This window comes from Podarcis melisellensis (genome assembly GCF_964234715.1).
Source record: "Podarcis melisellensis genome assembly, chromosome: 4".
In the NCBI taxonomy this organism is placed as follows: domain Eukaryota; kingdom Metazoa; phylum Chordata; class Lepidosauria; order Squamata; family Lacertidae; genus Podarcis; species Podarcis melisellensis.
The window spans coordinates 32,043,444-32,062,724 of NC_138531.1; the positions used below are offsets into that span (position 1 = coordinate 32,043,444).

Consider the following 19,281-nt stretch of genomic DNA (forward strand, 5'->3'; position numbering starts at 1 on the left):
AAATTACGGTATATGTTTAGCTCCTCCCACCCCCTGCTCTCACCTATAAGATGAGTAAAAAGCCCCACTAATGTCAAGACACATTTGAGAGTGGTAAAGGCCGTCAGGACAGCTTTATACCAAAGGGAGTCAATAAACATGGCATTTTAAATCAAAGTCACTCCAACGATACCAGGGTTAACTTACGAAACTAAGAAAATCACTTTTCTTCTTTGTCACTGGACCATGGTGGAAAACATCACGGTTTTATTTAGCATTATTGGTACATAACAGTTGCCTGTATCTATTACTAAAAAAAATTAATAAAATAATCCTGAAAGACACATTTCTCTCTCTCCCTCAAATGAAATAATACCAATTCTGCACAAATCAAGCTGATTTGTTGTGTGTAGTAGTCAGGCATAGCAATCACCAAGGCACAAGCTCAGATCTGCACATCAGTTGTCACTTGCAGTTAAGACGAGGTATGCCAATTACATTGTCTTGGTTAAAAATGTACAGTCCCTTTATTTTATATTGGTACAGCGGCGACCACCAGCGTGCAGGGACAATCTGTAGAAAGGTAAGGGCTCCGTCCCTCTGATGTAGGATGCAGACTTAAAACACTCCAAACCTATGGCATGTTATGTAAGAGATGGAAGTGAGCTTAGGGTTTATTTCTGAGACATACAATGAATAATTGGGAGTATTACAATGGAAACTTGCCCTTAAAGATGTTTAATTATTCCCCCACCATTGCTAAACTGGGGTGGGGGTGGGGAGGTGAAGAATCCCTTGGCTGCACCACTGATCATATGACTTGAAAAAGGAACAACAATTCATTAAAATAACTTGCAGGGAAGACTGGATTGTCTATTTAAAATGTCAACATAATAGGCAATTAAAATTTTGTTTTAAGTGCACTTCACATGCTTTTGATTATAGACCCAACGTTCCGATTTCTCCAACAACACATTTCATCCTACTCTAATGCTGTTTGGCTGAAAATGCACTTTTCCCAGTAAACAACTTTTTTTTTCTTTTAAAAAAAGAAAAGACAAAACCCAACCTAACTATGTTTACGCTTTCATACAGCTAGAAACCTTGCTAATTAAAAACACTGTATGCTACTAGACAAGACATGTGAAAGACAACATATATATTGAAATGAGATTATTATTTTTTTAATCGTTGTGCTGTGACTAAAGTAAAAGTTCTCAAAGGCTGCAGTTAAACATTCCAAAGTTCTCCCTTCCATTTTTATTGAGTCTAAAGATTTTTCCACACATTTCTTTGGGGGCTAGAACAGCAGTCATTGCATCACACCATTTCGCTTTCCAAGACTTCAAGTTTCAAAAGCAAAACTGTCCAAAAAAGTACAGTTCTTGATTTTTGATTTGATTAAACTGGGACGAAAAATGTAGCACATACTTAAAAAGGTTACACAATCTACAAATGATGGCAATATTTTTCCTCGGGAGAGTACAGTTTCGTTTTCTTGTAAATACTCAAAAAAGAAAAAAAAAGAAAGAAAAAGGCTCAACTTCAAGCAGTAATAAACACAAGCAAAAGTGATTTAACCCTTTAAAATAAATATTCAGGAAAACCTCTCTGTACATACAAGTGAAAGAATATGTAACACTTTCACGCTAAAAGAAAAATAATTTGTTCAAAGAAGCAGCTGAAATCTGCTGTTCCAGCCCAATGTCCCCAAGTGAAGAAGGGGGCACAGACACGAGTGACTACTGTAGCTCTCTATATCTTATGGCCTTTTTGTGGGTGTGGGGTGGGGTGGGGGTTATTTTATTTATTTATTTTGGACAGGGACACCATCACCACCAAATCTTTTTAATCCCTTTTGTTATTTTATTTATTTTCGTTACAGCATGCCAAATCCTTTGGCATATGTGATGGCCTTCAACAATCTCTCTTTAAGTTTTTCTTTGCTGGAGTACTCTGGAAGCAGAAGGACATTAAAGCATGTGTGAGACGTCGGTAACCTACGGAGAAAGGGAAGAGGAGAAAACGATCAGGTCACGGGAGAGCGGAACACAAAACGCACAAGCTATTACTGTCGCTTTTCTCAAATCAACAACTAGTACAGTCGTACCTCGGAAGTCAAACGGAATCCGTGACGGAAGTCCGTTCGACTTCCAAAACATTCGGAAACCAAGGCGCGGATTCCGATTGGCTGCAGGAAGCTCCTGCAACCAATCGGAAGCTGCATTGGACATTTGGGTTCCAAAGAACCTTCGCAAATCAGAACACTCACTTCCGGTTTGCAGCATTTGGGAGCCAAAACATTTGACTCCAAGGCATTTGACTTCCAAGGTATAACTATAGTGGGGACTGAGGGGGAACTCAACTCAGAAAGAGGCTTAAAACGTATTTTTTTTACACTTGCTGCATGATACACTTAAATTTCTGAATTTTAAAGTAAGATTTACGTCAAACGAGTTTACCTTTCTGTGTCGGGGCCATTTTTGGCTATAATCATCTTTAGTTTTCCGAGTCCTCCTACTGGGGCTCTGTCTGTGCCTGTTGTAAACTGGAGGAATAGTCTTTTTTGCTCGTCTGTAAATGAATGGACTATTTCCCAAAATTCTCTGTTGAAGCAAAAATGAAAATAAATAAATATTCTGGGCACAGCAAAACGTCTTGTGCTGCTTATATCTTGCCCTTAACCTTAGAAGTAGCAAATGCAAGCGTACTCTATCAATATACAGTGGTACCTCTGGTTACGTACTTAATTCGTTCCGGAGGTCCGTACTTAACCTGAAACCGTTCTTAACCTGCAGCACCACTTTAGCTAATGGGCCCTCCCACTACTGCTGCACCGCCGCCACACGATTTCTGTTCTCATCCTAAAGCAAAGTTCTTAACCCAAGGTACTATTTCTGGATTAGCGGAGTCTGTAACCTGAAGTGTATGTAACCTGATGCGTACGTAACCCAAGGTACCACTGTATTGGTTAAGGGTGTTTTCAAATGCAAAAATACTATATAAAGAGGCACACATATATCTCAATCCAGGTAGGGGAATATGGTGCTTCTGAATGTATATTCCTACCTGACTGAAGAACTGCATTCACATTTACTCAAACACCTACAGACTTCTACTCAGCTGCAGTGGTCTGTTTTAGGGCTTTGGATGGGGACGAGGACAGTGGATGGCAGTCTACCTTCTCATTTCCCACACTGCCTAAGTTACCCAACGCTCCCCCTTTCTCATTACTATCCTTAGCTGTGGAGAGCGCTAGCATGAACATACTGGCACGTGACGCAAAATTTGAGAATGGGAAAACTGGTGGGTCCTCCACTCTTTTTGGCAAGTACAAAACTTTTCCAAATAGCCACGTTGCTTACAAAACAGAAGTTGCTACTATATGACCAGGCGAGGCTCTAGGAAAAGCTATTTGGGGGAGCCCATAAAGTTCAAAGATCATTATTAGGCGAACAAGGATCTAATCCATGCAACATAGGGCCTGAAAGCTGGGAAAGGACAATAAATATTTGGGGCAGGGAGCATCCCCTCCTCTTTGCTACTCTTGAAGTCATCCTTCTACGTGCAATTTTTTGACCTATGTCGAAGACATGAGATCTTCTGGTTTAACCACAGAATGGACAAGAAAAAAAAGATCTAGCATATTTTAAAACTGGAAGCCTTAAACACACCTCTTTTTTGTTTTTTAAACTGTGCATTATCTGGTACATTTGTGTCGTAATTTAGCTATTCACACCACTTGCTAACAGGCAGTCTTCTCCATTCACCCACAGAAAAACTTAAACCTCCTACCTAATAATTAGAGAGTCTCTGGTATAGCCGCCATCATACTCCGTAGTTTCTTCTAGAGCTTGAAAGTCTAGATTCTATAAATACAAGACATCGTATCACCACCTCAAACTTTAGATATTCAGCAGAGAGCAAGTTATTGTCTTTTGCACGTTTCAAGTGCCTTACCCTACTTCCGCAAATGAGCAATTCAATCTCTTCGGGTCTAAATAAATATTTTAGGGGAGATTCGTTGGTTACCATGTGGAATCCTCTTCGAAAGGCCTTAAACTGCTTCTCTACTGATTTGTTGAGAATGTAGTCAGAATACAGATTCACAAATTCCTGTTTAATAAAAAGACAAATAATGCAAGGTTTCCTCAGTGGTCAAGTGCAAATCTTTGTTTCAACTAACAAGTAGCTACAGGTGAGAAATAGGAAGAACTGCTGCCGAAAATCAGAACAGACTTCCCCCTATTTAATAACTTATATTTAAATCATTTGGGCTGCTAATAATTTTGAGCTTTCCCCAAATAAGTCCTATTTCTTTTCACTCCATCCACGAAATCAAGTGGTTTACAAAACAAGCCACAGAGAATGTTTCACATTATCACCTACTTTTAATAAAGGTATTTAAAAATCTAATAAATAACAACAACAACAATTTATATCCCGTCTATCTTGCTGCATTTTCCCAGCCACTCTGGGCGGCTTCGAGCAGAATATAAAAACATAATAAAACATCAAATGTTAAAAACTTCTCAATACAGGGCTGCCTTCAGATGTCTTCTAAAAACTGCGTAGTTCTTTATCTCCTTGAGATCTGATGGTAGGGTATTCCACAGGGAGGGCAGTACCGTAAGAATTTCCCCCCAAAGCACTTCTCAGAATCACATTTTATCAGAATCCCCTTCTCTGTGGTTCATCCTATACTCCCTCTCTCATTATCTTTTACTAGCAGGCAGAGATGCTTTCATTCATATGGCCTTTTGGCCTTACAAGTTGACTTGTTATAGCAATTGTAAGTCTGCTGAAATTAGTTGAACTGGTGGCATTTCTTTCAGTTTTGTTGATATGTTTCACTCAATTTATTTTCACGCTTTTGATTTATTTTGCTTTGTATTTTATTGCTGTTAGTCACCTTGAGCACTATTTGTTGTCATACAAATTTAGCAAATGAGAAAATACAACTTTCTGACAGCCTCAGCAGAGATCATGCAAATGAGCTTAATTTTTATAAACACACACAAGGTGTGTCTCTATCTGTTCTCCTGGAATATTGATCAAGTAATCACTCAGCAACTGGTGGCACTGCCCATTCAAATTACCTTTCTGTTTTCATTTGTAATAGGGATTTTATCTCCATTTTCCTTTAAATCGTGCATCATCGGATTACCAAAGAGATCCGTATGAGATATCTGGAAGGTTATCATCATATCATCTTCCACGCTTCCCTCATACTGCAACAAGTCTCTTAAGCTTTGATAGAGAACCTAAAATGAAATAAGACATATTTCATAAGGCTTTAAAGCCCCAGCAACAGACCTGGTAATTATGCAATGTGCATGAACGTTATGGGTCAAACTGTATGTTTTTACTTACACCCATCCCATGTCAGTTTCCAGATTTAAATGAAAAGCAGCTATAGGATACTGTGAATCAGATCACAGCAACTGTTGAGAGGAGAGAGCCCTTTAATCCTTTATTCAAAGGCTGTTTTTCCTATCCAAATCACCTTCATGTGCTGCTTTTCCGTAGGCAAGGAAAAGATCCCCACATCCCGGTAGGTGGAAAAGCAGCAAGGGGAGGACAATTTTGAATGGAAAAAGATCTTTACAACCCCTTGCCTACTGTTCTGATCAAGGTTGTGGCCTCCCAGAGCTGCCTTTCATTTGAAAAAAAAATGCACACAATAAGATACTGTTTCAGGCAAGTGTGTGTCATTTTTTTTTTTTGTGGTAACCAAAGCGTAACAATGGCTATAAGTGGAGTCTGATAAAGAGCAGGGATGGAAGGACGGACACACGTCCTTTTGCATTTGGAGAAGAAGTTGTCCTATTTTTACTATCCATAATTTCCAATAGATTTTCAACTAAAGGAAACTTTGGAACAGATGCAAGTTTCTGTTTTGGAATGAAAGAACACTGAGAACATCACCTGGCACCGTTTGCTTTCACAACTACATTGTGAAGTTTCAGAAAGCTAGTTTTGAAACTGTTGTGATCGTCCTTATAACTCAGCTGCCAATATGGCTTGCCGCCACCCTATACATTTAAGATCTCAGCTGCTTAGGTAAGACAAACAGGTTAAGTGACCCAGTCACCCTCCCTTCCACACAAACGCTCCCCTCTTCTCCAGTACTGGCAAAGCACATTTGTGTTGACAGTACAGGTCTCTTGACACTGCACATTATGCAGCCTTTTCCTTGCGCACCTGACATCATGTACTGTAATAACAGGTGACTAGAAGTGTTGCTAAATGCTGACTTTTCTAAAATGCCCATTAAGCAAACTGTCGCAGGACTAAGAGCTGGTGTGGATATGTGTAGTGAAGCAGCAAACAGTGGGAGCTGTGAAGTCACCAGTTTAAACACTGTCTCTGTCATGAACTACTAAGCAAGCAACACTCTCAACTTTGGCCTCTATTATGCAATTTTGAGACAATGGTCACTGATGTTTCATGCAAGAGAACACTCAAGAGTGTGTCACACTGCCAACAACAACAACAACAACTCAGAAAGTAAGTACAGATTTCCAAACGTAATTATCCACTTACAGGGTGAGAGTCTGCCAGGTCACGGAAAGTTCCTTTTTTGCCCATTAGTTTCCTGTAGACAACCATTGGGAAATGGACGTCCAGAATGCAGTTATTGTAAATGGCCAGACCCAGCACGATTCCAATCAGTGTAAACTGTCCCTCAGTTTCAAAAGACGATGGGTTAAACCAAAACAATTTTGTAGACTCATCGTAAGTGAACATTCCTATAAAAAAGCATGTCAAAATTAATACTGATGAAATAGCAAGACTTTTTTTAAAAAGAAAAAAACATGAAAGCTTAATTTTTATTATTATTGTTACTTAATAAATTTGTATCTGAAGATTGCAGGGTGGTTCACAACATAACAATATAAAAAACACAAAAAATGCATAATAAAAATAAGAGCACACCAGTCAATAATTTCCCCTTATAGAGCAAAAAATATGGTACATCTTTAGGCGCCAGGTGAAAATCTTCTTCTTCCACCAGGCCTTCCACTTCCCCTAAAAAGTAAGGGGAAATGTGTGTGCATCTTATGGAGCGAATACAGGCTGCACAGCTATCCCAGAAGCCAGAACAACAAGAGGGATCCCTGCTTTCGCTGCGCAACGATCCCTCTTGCTGTTCTGGCTTCTGGGATTCAGAATATTTTTTTTGTTTTCCTCCTCCAAAAACTAGGTGTGTCTTATGGTCTGGTGCGTCTTATAGAAAAAAATATATGGTATAAACCCGGAGGGAGAGCATTCCACAAATGGGGAGCCATTGTAGAAAAGGCCTGTATAAATGTTGTCACCTTCTGGGCCTCTTGTGGAGGAGACACATGAAGAAATCCACCTGTTATTTAGTCACAGCGTAGTTCACAGCATCATCCGGACTTCATTCAAAAGTTCCCATGTATAATAAAGCTACCATAATATTCCAAAATCCACTGAAACTGTGTGCGTGTGTGTGTTTGTGTGCGCGTGTGTGCGTGTGTGTGTTGTAAATGGATGCTTGAACATTCCATGACATACACACTATCTGCACAAGAAGAGCTAACATTTTAGGGAGAAGGCAGCTAGCTACAGCAGGCTTCCGGTGGGCAGGTGAGCACTCAAAACCAAGGCACACTTGCATGTGAAAATGGTGTACCATCCCCTAGAAGGGCTGTCATGTGATTTTGCTGACTTGTCACAAGATGGTGTCTAAGGAAGGGTACACAAGCTACAAGTAAAAACAAAAAAACCTAGAAAGACGGGTTTTCATATGGCTCAGGAAAGAGTAGATAACTGTTAAGAAGACGAGACACAAGCCATCTTGCATATTAAATAAATACGAAGTTAATTACGTACCAATATCTGGGTTGAAGATTTCCTCTACAACTAGCTGGAAAAACTCTTTGGAAACTCCTCCTTCATCAACTCCTTGTTCTCCTTCAAATTCCACATACAATTGCTTTTTCAAATCTGCTGGATTTTCCATGGCAATCATTTCTAACTATTGAATAAGAAACAAAACGTTCCTTTAGTACATCCTATTTTATAGGTCACCATGCTGTGGATATACTAAACAGCCCCACCTCCCTCTACTACAACATGCACAAACAAAAATGAAAGCTGTTGTTTTATCTTAGAAATATATTTTAACGGACGTAAGGAATAGCGAGACTCAGAAAACGAAGCAGTTTGTTGCAAGTGATCCAGGGTAACGGTCACAATAAATACTTGCCATAGAAAATATTTATAGTCTGTTATACAGAACAGCAGGGGACATAATGAGGTTCACAGTGAGGGAGGTGGACAATGTGACCCACTTTGGGCTCATCCCATTGTGGTGTCTAAGAAAAAAAAAGGAGGGGATGAAGTTAACTGGGAAGGCCTGCAAGCACTATGCACATGCCTGGAGAATGTTTTGGATGGATCTGCTAGACCGGGATGGAGGAATATAACACCACCACCACCACCACTCTGGGTGACTTACAACAAAAGATTAAAAATACATTTAAACATCAGTCATTAAATACTTCCCTAAACAGGGAAAGGTAAGAAAAAGAGGAAACAGGGTTCCCAAAGTGCTCTTGGAACTATCCCCAAGGGTAGGAACCATACCGTTCTCCCTCTAGTTGCTGCCTCTGAATTAGACCTTTAGGCTCAGAGTTTGAGGGGATTACTGTCATCTCCAGCGACTAGTACCATTCCCGTAGCAATAGCTGAGGATGACTCCTATTGTCTCAAAGCCTTGCACAAATCCTACAGATATCTCTCCTTTAGGACACACAACAGTTTTAACTTTTAGATTCAAATTTAAAAATAGCCCACAGGATCTTAGAGTACAAGTTCATATTCTGCATAAGCCTTAAAAGGAGCCTTGAAGATAGATATGAGAGTATCCGCGAAGAATCAGAAGCCACGATCTACACAGTGGCTTGAATCCTTAGACAAAGAACTTCACAGAATAGATACTTCTCCTTCCCTCCACCCCAGCTGCTTATCGCAAAATCTTCTGGAGCCTTCCCATCCTTTTAGGTTGCATAAGTGTCCATAGGGGAAGAAAAATGTTTCTTCTGCAAGATTCCTTAAGATTCCTTGATTTCTATCCTAGAATTGTAGAGTTGGAAGGGACCATGAGGGTCATCTTGTCCAACCCCCTGCAATGCAGGAATCTTTTGGCAATGTGGGACTCAAACCCACAACCTGGAGATTAATAGTTTCGTGCGCTACCAATGGTAAGTTAACCAGTACCATATTTTTCCGTGTATAAGACTAGGTCCCCCCCCCCTTAAAATGTCAAATATTGGGAGGTGTCTTAATACTCTGGGCCATCTTCCCCCATTTTCTTAAATCTGAGACTTATACATGGGGGCCTCTTACAGACGGAAAAATATGGTAAATATTTAAAATCCAATCCAGCTGTAAAAGGGAGGAGTAGACCAGGGAGTTTGCTGGTTTGTTAGACAGCTGGTGCTCCATGTGTTATTTATTTAGCTGAGCCTTGTGTGCAGGTGAGAGTGAACAAACACTAACTGCTTCGGGTCTGAATTGGCATCTCTCTGTTGAGCACAGGAAGGCAACACAGAAGGCTCAAGGTGGCTTCTTCATGTGGCACTAAACTATGGTTTAGCATGTGTGAGCAAAATTCTGTAGAGTTGGGGCACATTTAATACAACTCATGCCCATATTTTTGCATTTATCCCAGTTTCTTGAAATTTTTCTTCTGCACCACTAGATTGGATATCTATATGTAGCCTTCAAAGTAGAAGGCTTAAAATATCTATTTATACAATAGATACTGAATCCAAACTGACACCGTTAACACTCAATATTATTAAGAAAACTGACAACTGGTTCAAACCCAAGTGAACCATGCTGCTCCTTGCTACAGATGATGGGAAAAAGTCACCAGCTAATCTAGCCAGGAGCAAGTTTGATTCCAAAACTTTCCATCAAGGGAAAGTTCTCTCTGTATTGCACAACACTTTGTACTGCCCAGTTTCTCACTGCTAAGTTTTCTGAAGCCTCACAGGGGAAAGAACTGTAGAGAACGATCTTCTGACCCTCACGGGGCGCAATTAATGCTATTTACTGGGTTAACACAAACTTTCTTGATTCCTCTAAGAAGGAAATGTAACACATAAAATGTGTACCATCATTGAAATTGGGGCAATGTTTTACTTTTGTACTACGGAAAGGTATCTCATTTAATCCTGCCACTTGGAACAAGGTCATTAGAATATGATTGGAGCAATTAAATATAAAAAGGCGATAAAGAACTTTGCTTTACGAGTAGACATTTTTACTGACACGAGATATGCAAGAAGAGTTTTATGAAGTGAAGCTGTATGCAAATCAATCAGTTAGGCAAAATGTTTCAACCGACAATGGCCTTGTTCTCACATCCCAGCAAACCATAGTTAATGGTTTATGGTAGCGGTTTTCAACTGTCTTCGGCTCCCTTGACCAACCACTTTTTTTTTGCAGCACCCCTGCGGGGCTCAGGAGCCCAGTTATTGTCTGCAGAGCTGGCAGCCTCTCACCATTTTTCGAACACCCTCCCATGTGGAGTGTTCCTTCAGCCTCCTCTTCTCTCCTCTGGAGTCCTCCGGGCAGTTGCTGCAGCCGTCCCTGGTCTCTGAGCTGCCCCCTCCCCGCCCCAAAGAGAGGTGCCTCCCAGAGACACCATTCGCCTGAGGAGCTGCAACAAACAGCTGTGCACGTCTTTGGGAGGCAGGGACTTGAGAAGGCATCAGAGGGAGGGAGGGAGGGAGGGAGGGAGGGAAGGAAAGAGGAACAGAGGCCAGTGTTGCCCGTGGCACCCCTGACCATCATTTAAGGCACCCCAGGGTGCCACTGCACAGTGGTAGAAAAACACTGGTTTATTGTGACCACACTGATCTTGCTTCTCTGCAGCTTATGCTGGGAGGAAACAAAACCGAACTACCTTAGTGTTACATTTAAAGCAGGGATTGTAGTTTGTTTCACTCCCTAACCAGGATGCGTAGCCAAGGTTTGTTTTTGTTTGCTTGTTGGGAGCAAAACAGTCCGTGTCTCCTGGTTTTGACATAATGCGAAGTCACGAATCCTGGTTTATATCCCCTGTGCGCCAGCAGGTGAGAGTCATATTGTCCAGATAGGCACATTCATACCAAACTATTACCTACAGTTTCCAAAGACATGTGAATCGGGCTAATATATTCTATGTCATGGAGGAGGAACCTTCAGATCATGGGCAAAACAAGGCCCACAGGGCAATTTCCCCACCTTACATCATATGACATCAGGTGAAGTGCAGGTAAAGTCACAGCTACACAAAAGCAACCGGGAATCTTAGGATGCACCCCCAATTCTCCTTCTGCAAATGGGGCTTGCATCCAGAGGCTTTTAAATTTGGTACCAAATGCAAGCACTTGCAAGCTCCCGATCAGAGCTCCTGAATGGAGCCAATCCCTGTTGAATGCAAGCCACACTTCCAGCAGGAGTCGTTGCAGCCTTGGCTTGAATTTAAGCCACAACTGCAAAGAAACAACTGGGCGAGCACTTAGAAGTGTCAAATTACTTGATATCAGGTGTTTAGTGGAGAACCTGGCAGTTCCCACTCCGTTGAGCTACAAGTTTTAAGTCAATCTTCACTAACCTGGTGCCATCCACATGAAAGGCACCAGGTTGCCAAAGGCTGCTTTAATTGAACATCTGTTTTGAATCTATAGTTTAGAGAAAGGTTACTCTGTGATGGTTACAAGGCCTTGCAGAACAGAAGCAAATCAGTTATTTCTTAAATATATGTGAAACCAAATTTTCAAATAGATATTAGACCAAGTCTGACCATGAATGCACAAGAATTAAAAGTTTATAAGGGCACTTTGTCAGCGTTCAGAGTAGGAAGGTAGTTGCCCGGTAATTAGGAAAGTTTACTGTTTCAGGATGCATCTTGGGTGTAGTAAGGTACACGATACATACTTGACAATTTAACAGTGGTACTCAAGTCACAATGTAAATGTGTTGTACATAAAATGGAAAGGCTAACAAAAGGCAGCCAATATCCAAGGCCGAGGAAAAATTTACTTGCAGAACAGAAATAGGATTTCTGATACTATAAATCCAACTGCACTGCTGAGCAAATGAAAAACAGAAAGACATCCAGCTTAGAATAGAGCTGAGTCAAACTAGATAAACACACACATTAAATACTGCAGCCTTAAACTAGGTTTTATAGAACACAATGTTCCATTTTATTTGCAGGATCAATGTAAACAGGTTCTGGCGAGAATTCTGTCCTAAGAGTTTGGATGCTTACTAAGTGAATTATAGATTTGCAAGAACTGAATGTGAGCTGTAATGCAGCTTTCTCCTGCAGCTACACTGGATCAGTGCACCCCCACCATTGTGGAACAGAATGCCAGAATCAAAACAAGTTGTGACCAAGGTTATCCCTTCTGCTACTTGCAATCATTTAGATACTCAAAGCGCAATTGCAGGATTGTTGCCATGGCAAATACAAGTTTTACTGCAATTCCAAATTCTGTGACTGCCAGTAAAGAAACTTAGTTCTGGGATGTGTGTACAGATACAGTGTGCATGTGTCTGGAGTGGCCACAACAATGGAAGGCATGGAGGATTGGCCAAGGATCAACACATCCCTTGGACAGAAAAAGGCTTGCCATTCCTGATGCAGCACTTCCTACCAATACTTCTGGAATTCAACCACCAAAGAGGGATCAAATTATCCCACTCACAGGGGCATATGAAGGCGCCTTTTCACTCTTAATGAAATAGCACATGCAACAAATTTAAAATCTCAAACTTTCAGACTAGTGCAAAGCTGCAGATTCATGTTTTCCCCTCCCATGCATGAAAAATTATCTGAGGTAAACAGCAGCTGGCTTTCTCAGCTTCACTCAGGATTCTCCTGACAACACCAAAGTCTTCAGACCAACCCAGAGCTTTGCACTATTTATGACTTGATCAAGTTAGCAGGTCTAAATAAGGAGACTCTTATCACCGCTGCATAAAATGTTGACTTTTTGATGTTGGCTGAAAATGTTTTCTCCCAAGCCTTTTCAAATTAGTCTATTTCTGCAGTTTTGATTTGTGATGCTTTTATGATTTAATACTGTTTTATTATCTGTATTATGTTTTATATTCTATTTCTATGCAGCAAAATAAATATAACCTAGTTTAAATAAAGTCAAGTCAAATGAATGTACAGTAATTAGAAGGCAGTGGGTGGCATCTCCCCTGTATACCCTTCAAAATCTTCCCTATAGGGTCTACCAATGGGGGGCTGCAGGAGAGAAGAGAGAAGGGGAAAGCTCTGTTTCACCAGTGGAACAGGACTTGATACCACTAAATGTTAATGCAACTGCACATTATTCTTACACGCTAGATGCTAGCACCAGCACCAGCATTGCAGTTAAACTCTTTAACCTAAGTGACACAGGTCTCGGGAGACTTGATTCACGGCTCCTTCCCCTATCAGGGACTGCTCATCTTTCCTATCACAAACTGAAGAACCTGCATTCTAGAAAAAAAGCACGAACCATATTTTCTATTCCTCTAACCAAACTCAAGAGGTCACTGCTGGAAAGCTACTGTGAAACTTTAGTAACCTACACAACAGAGATGCAAAGTTCAGTACAGTACTCCATGAAGCTTTTGTTCCCCAGATGTCAGGCTGTTAACCCAAGACATGTGTTCAGACAATGACAAATTTGCTTACTAACACTTCTTGGTGCTATGTAGACCACTGGTTTGAAGACTAGCTTTATTAAGACTGAATGGGAGATTTTTTAATGGTTCCAGCTACGGCTTTGTGAGGGGCAGGTTGAGCTTCAAACAGTTAAGATGAACCACAGAAAAGCTTGCGATGAAGGGGCTAGGGGTTTGTTCCGTGGGGCAAATTACCACCAGTTCCGTGGGGCAAATTGTCTCTTCTCTACAAGAAAGGGAATTCTGACTGAACACCAGGAAGAACTTTCTGACAGTTAAGAGCTCTTCGACAGTGGAACCGTCTCCCTCGGTTGTGGACTCTTCTTCACTGGTGGTTTTTAAGCAGAGATTGGATGCCCATCTATCATGGATGCTTTAGCTGAGATTCCTGCATTACAGGGGGTTGGATTGGATAACCACTGGGGGGCCTTTCAACTCTACAATTCTATGATTCTACATGTGTATGCATGTCGTGGAGGCGGGAGATGTCATTGGGAAGGAACAACAACAATCAGTTCACACACAGGGAGGGAAAGGCTTTAATCAGTTTTACAGAAGGTGGTGTTTTCATTTTTATCTTCTTTCTTTTTAAATTGTGGGGGACAAGGACGGGGGACAGTTTCCAGCTGGCAGGCTGGATGCCTAGGTCCCCATAGATCTGTGTGCCATTCTGAAAGGCAGGATGGGTGCAGCGCTTTATTTTGCTTGTGTTGTTTGAAATCAAACTGCACAGGTCAAGGCACAGTGCTTTGTAGGTGTGGATGCCTCCACTGATTGCCAGTGCTTGTGAAGCCCTGTGCCTTTACAGGGGCAAATGTGATTATCATCGGTGCTTGTATGGGAACATAGTTTTGCAAGCAGCACCAGGTAGCTGAATTGATTCCACTTTTGGCAGGGAGCTGAATCTTTTTACCTGCAACAGGGGTGTAGAAGGTAGGTGTGGCTTGGTCAAAATGGCTTCACAGGACAAAGAGGGAGGCCTACAGGGCTTATTAGGCTCACACGCTGGAGTACCTGACCGCTGCTTTATACCACAAACTGTTTCATGTGACGATTGCCCAGGAATGTGGCCAGATTATGGGGACACTCTGAGATGGATAGTTAAACGGGTATTGCCAACCGATACACCCCATCAAATGCACACCTGAAATAAAGCAGTGTAATTTCCCCCCACCACTGTCACAACATGGAATGTACCATTATCCATCAATGAACTTCCAAGAACCTCAAGCCTCTTTCTGAATGGTCATCTGTGGATAAAAGCCATAGTGTGCCAAATCAAAATATTCCAGGAACATTTGTGCAGAGATTAAAATTCTAACGTGATGGCTTTTCGGTTTTAGCAAAAGAAAAGCCATACACGTTTTACATAGGTTCAAATGTTTTTCCAGGAGTAATTCTGGGAACGATAAGAAACAAACCTGTGTACATGGCAGGCCGCTCCTACACACATCAGTCCCCCAAAGCAGCAGTAACCTCAACTAGTGCTTATAATACTTCAGACACCAGGAAACCTGAGTCGATAGCGTAGTAACAATCTGGCTTCTAGCTATTTTATTTTCCAACATAGACAGTCAAACACCTTCTTACACCAATACGCCACTTACCCGGACAAGAGCATCATCTATGATGTGATCCCGTCTCACTTTGAGTCGCAAATACGGATTTAACTGCTGTCCTTGAACTAAACTGTAGAGTACGGTGATGCGCCGTTCACTGTACATACGGATTCTGTTGTCATAATACAATCCCAGGTTTTTCGTAACAGCATTCAATATAAAGGGGCACGTCATAAAGGAGAATTTGTTTTCCGTTTCTACCTTGAAGAAGGTGTAATCTTTGTCCATTTCTAGAACGTCATTCAGTGGCTCATTGATAAACTCTTCAAAGGGGATAAGTGGTTTTCGGCAATCTATAGTTTTTACACCAAGTTCTGTTTCCAGTGGGTCTACTCGGGGTCCTTTTTTATTTCTTCTCTCCTCGCCCAGCAGTTCCTGAAGCGTTAGCTCGCTGGATTCTGGGATTGGCTCTTCGTCTTCCTCCTCGTTGTGATCCGTGTCCACATCTCCTCCCACTACATTTGCATAGTAAACCATTTTTAAGCACTTTGAAGCAGCGACAATGGCATCGTCGTCATTCACTAAGTTGCGGCTGTTGAACTCGTTGCTTATGACCTTGTAGGTTATAAGTTGTTGAAACGTTTCCATCATCCGTCGGATCTGGTCTGCGCTATACTTTGACCACAATCTGACCAGCTTCGCTTGAGCTGCCAGGGGTAGCTTGCTCATTGCTTTGCAAAACAATGGCAGTGCCATTTCCAGGTACTCAGGACTGTGTAGATTACCATTTTCCATAACGATAATAAACAAGTTGAGATAGTTAGGATCTCGAGAGTACACATTATGGTAAGTCAAGTCACATTCCACATTGGGCGACAAGTACACAAGTGCATTTAAAAAGGCAGATTCTATTTTTTCGTTAGAAAGCAATCTATTGTAGACCCGTCTGACTGCATCAATGTCTACAGACACTTCTTCTGGGCCTAATTTTTGTAGGTTGTTATCCCCCTGCGCGGCATCGCCTGTTCTGGATGATGATGATGATGGTGCAACCGAATCTTCTTCCATGGCAGAAGAACAGGCAGCTTTTTCCTTTTCATCTTCATCCTTATCTTCATCCTTTCCTTGAAGAGATTTCAGTTCTTCCTTAGTATGCTGCTTGGCTTTTCGAAAGCTCTGTACCAAAGCTTCAGCGCTAGAAAATACTCTCCCGATGACACGGATTAAAGGTGAATAGTCCTCTTTTTCTCTACATAGCTCAAGGATTTCATAGACTTTGTCTTCTGTTAAGAATGTCACATCTGCAATGTTAAACACAAAGCAGAAAACCTCTGTTGAACTTAGGTTAAACTTAGGTTAAACTGTTGAGCTTATGTTAAAATCTATGTATTAAGCAGAGACCCACTATTTACCAACTTCAGCAGGCATACAACAACTTTGGCACTTTATTATGACAAAAGATTGAATTAGAAACTAGGGCTGTGTCACGATAAACCATCCCCCTGGTCTCACAGCTCCCCACTCTGCTCTGGTACAGCTGTAAAGGGGGTGCTGCAAAGTTTTCACTTTTGATTTCAATTAACCAGGTTAACACCATGTCAGAATTCAAAATGGTGGTTAATCTGAACCATGGTTTGTTGAAACAAGCCACCTTATTGTATTTTATTTATTCAAATATTTATAGCCTGCCCTATACTGCTTGATCTCAAGGCGGTGTAAGTAATTAATTTAAAACAAGGATTCATCAAATAAAAATAAGGTACATAAAATAAACCAACAGCACTAATCTTAAAACACAAAATGGAACACAGTATAAAGCAACAGACATGCCCGACTGAATAATCAGTTCTTTATCAGACAATAAAGCAAGGTGCCTGTTTCTGAAGGGAGAGTTTTCCATCACTGGGCACCAGCAAAGAAATGACCCTTTCCCCCATCTCCACATAATGTACAGCCTCTAAAACTGGGAGGCAAAGGAAAGCCTCACTGGCTACTCTTAATGCACGGACAGGTTAGTATAGAGAGATGCTCCTTCAAGTGCCTAGGTCTCCACTTGTTTAAGACTTACCGCTAACACCTTGAAACTGGACCTGAAGCATACTGGCAGCCAGTGTTAAAGGTAATGCCTTACCTTTAAAGTCATCTCTTGGGCCTTGCATTTCCTTTTTGTTCATTTTTCTGTCAGTGCAGGAGTTGTTGTGGGCACCTTTGGAATTGTTTTCTAGGTAAGCTGAGCTTGTTCCTTTCTTGGAGGGATGAGGATCACAGAGTTTTGCATTAATCTTATAAAGCTCGAGGGCTTTAATGGCTGCTGCATTGTTATCCATACGGAGGAAAGTTGGACAGGAAGCACAAAATTCATTCGTGCAGGCTTCATTTCCACAGCCCTCAGTTAACTGATGGTAGTAGCGTTCTATTAGATGCTTTGCAGCTGCTCGCTTCCTGTACCAAACATCCAAACAGTAAGCACAAGGATTAGTATGGCTTTCATATACAAGCTCATTCAAATGGTCGGCAAAGCACAGATTAGTGAGGCTCTGAAGTAATCTCTCTCAATTTAAGAGATATTGCACATCAAGAGATCCTGAAAGGCAAGATGCACCTGCTAAATAATAATAATAATAATAATAATAATAATAATAATAATAATAGGTCTGATGCACAGTATAGTTTGTGAATGTGTAAACTAGTCTGCTGTTTCTTTTAAAAATGTAGATTATGGAAGTCTGGGGCAAAGACCCTCCCCAAGCTCAGCATTTCAATGTGTTTACTTTCAACTGGAAAGATTTAAGTAACAGAACTTTCAAAAGTACTTAATTAGGACAGGGCTATGGTCAATACTGGTCATAGTTTGGTTCCAACAAATCACTCAGTTACAAGAATTACTAAGCTCCTCGTATATATATGCACTCCTTCTCATTACAGTGGACGCTTGGGTTGTGAATGTGATTCGTGTGGGAAGCTCGCCTGCAACCCGCAGCGTCCGCAACCTGCAGCGCTGTGTCTGTGCGGGTTGCGATTCGGCACTTCTGTGCATGTGCCGAAACCTGGAAGTAACCAGTTCTAGTACTTCTGGGTTCGGCACGGTGTGCAACCCGAAATCATGCAACCCAAAGCGTCTGTAACCCGAGGTATGACTGTATATTGAATTCCACAATAATGTAGAAATTTAGTACAGTAAGTGTATGACTAGAACCTGGCTTCTCCAAATGATATGGACTATGAGTCTCATCATCTCTCATTATTGGCGATGCTGCTGGGGCTTCCATGCCTCATCTGTCTGCATTGTAATTCCATGCTGCCATACTATACTAAAACATCCCCCCCCCCCCCGTTGTCAGTTTTTAACAGGGATATTTAATTGTCAAGCCAAGTTCAAATCAAGGTTTAAGATCCTGCCTTGCTTGTAAGCTGGTGACCATAGTTTCCTGCTTTGGATGAAACAGGGAACAATGGTTAATTAGAGACTCAATGATGAGAACTGATGATTAAAGAACTCAATGATGAGTTTCCTATAGCTGATCTCTTAATGCTTCAGTTTTGCTGGGTAGTACACGGCGCAGACCACGTGACCCGGAAGTGTCTCCGGACAGCACTGGCTCCCGGCCTCTTGAGCGAGATGAGCGTGCAACCCTAGAGTCGGACACGACTGGCCCATACTGGCAGGGGTACCTTTACCTTTACACAGTGCAGAAATGCTCGATATTTCTGCTAGTCTGAGCAAAATCTTGAAGTTATGTCTCAAATAAAATTGTTAAAATATTATTGGGATCATTCCAATTCACCATCAGTCAAGACTACAGGAGTTGTAAATCTCTTACATAGAACACATCTGGATAAATTATTTAATGAAAACTAATGTCTCAAAATATAGTGCTCACTAGGCTGAGAATATATAAGTGACCTCCAAAACACAAACTCTCCATTTTATTTAGAATTATTTTAATTCCAAATAAAACCTTCCAAAACTACTCCATGCAGATCTTTATGATATGGACCTAATAACAAGACTTTGCATGCAAAGGACATTCCA

The 19,281-nt window shown here is 41.2% G+C and overlaps 1 protein-coding gene across 5 annotated transcripts in view; it reads right to left on the reverse strand.

Annotated features, from left to right (window-relative positions):
* Nucleotides 1-224: 224 nt before the first annotated feature.
* UBE3A (ubiquitin protein ligase E3A) overlaps nucleotides 225-19,281 on the reverse strand; it is a 36,163-nt gene continuing 17,106 nt past the window's right edge. For 4 of the 5 annotated variants that reach the window (XM_081907550.1, XM_081907548.1, XM_081907551.1 and 1 more), the window contains 9 exons: nucleotides 17,380-17,690; nucleotides 15,297-16,549; nucleotides 7,840-7,984; nucleotides 6,526-6,731; nucleotides 5,079-5,243; nucleotides 3,940-4,095; nucleotides 3,775-3,848; nucleotides 2,442-2,585; nucleotides 225-1,979 (listed from right to left, as the gene is read on the reverse strand). In XM_081907550.1, coding sequence (XP_081763676.1) covers nucleotides 1,859-1,979; nucleotides 2,442-2,585; nucleotides 3,775-3,848; nucleotides 3,940-4,095; nucleotides 5,079-5,243; nucleotides 6,526-6,731; nucleotides 7,840-7,984; nucleotides 15,297-16,549; nucleotides 17,380-17,690 — 2,575 coding nt within the window. In that variant the 3' untranslated portion in view covers nucleotides 225-1,858. The remainder of the gene's footprint in view (nucleotides 1,980-2,441; nucleotides 2,586-3,774; nucleotides 3,849-3,939; nucleotides 4,096-5,078; nucleotides 5,244-6,525; nucleotides 6,732-7,839; nucleotides 7,985-15,296; nucleotides 16,550-17,379; nucleotides 17,691-19,281) is intronic. The other variant, XM_081907552.1, reaches the window with a different exon arrangement.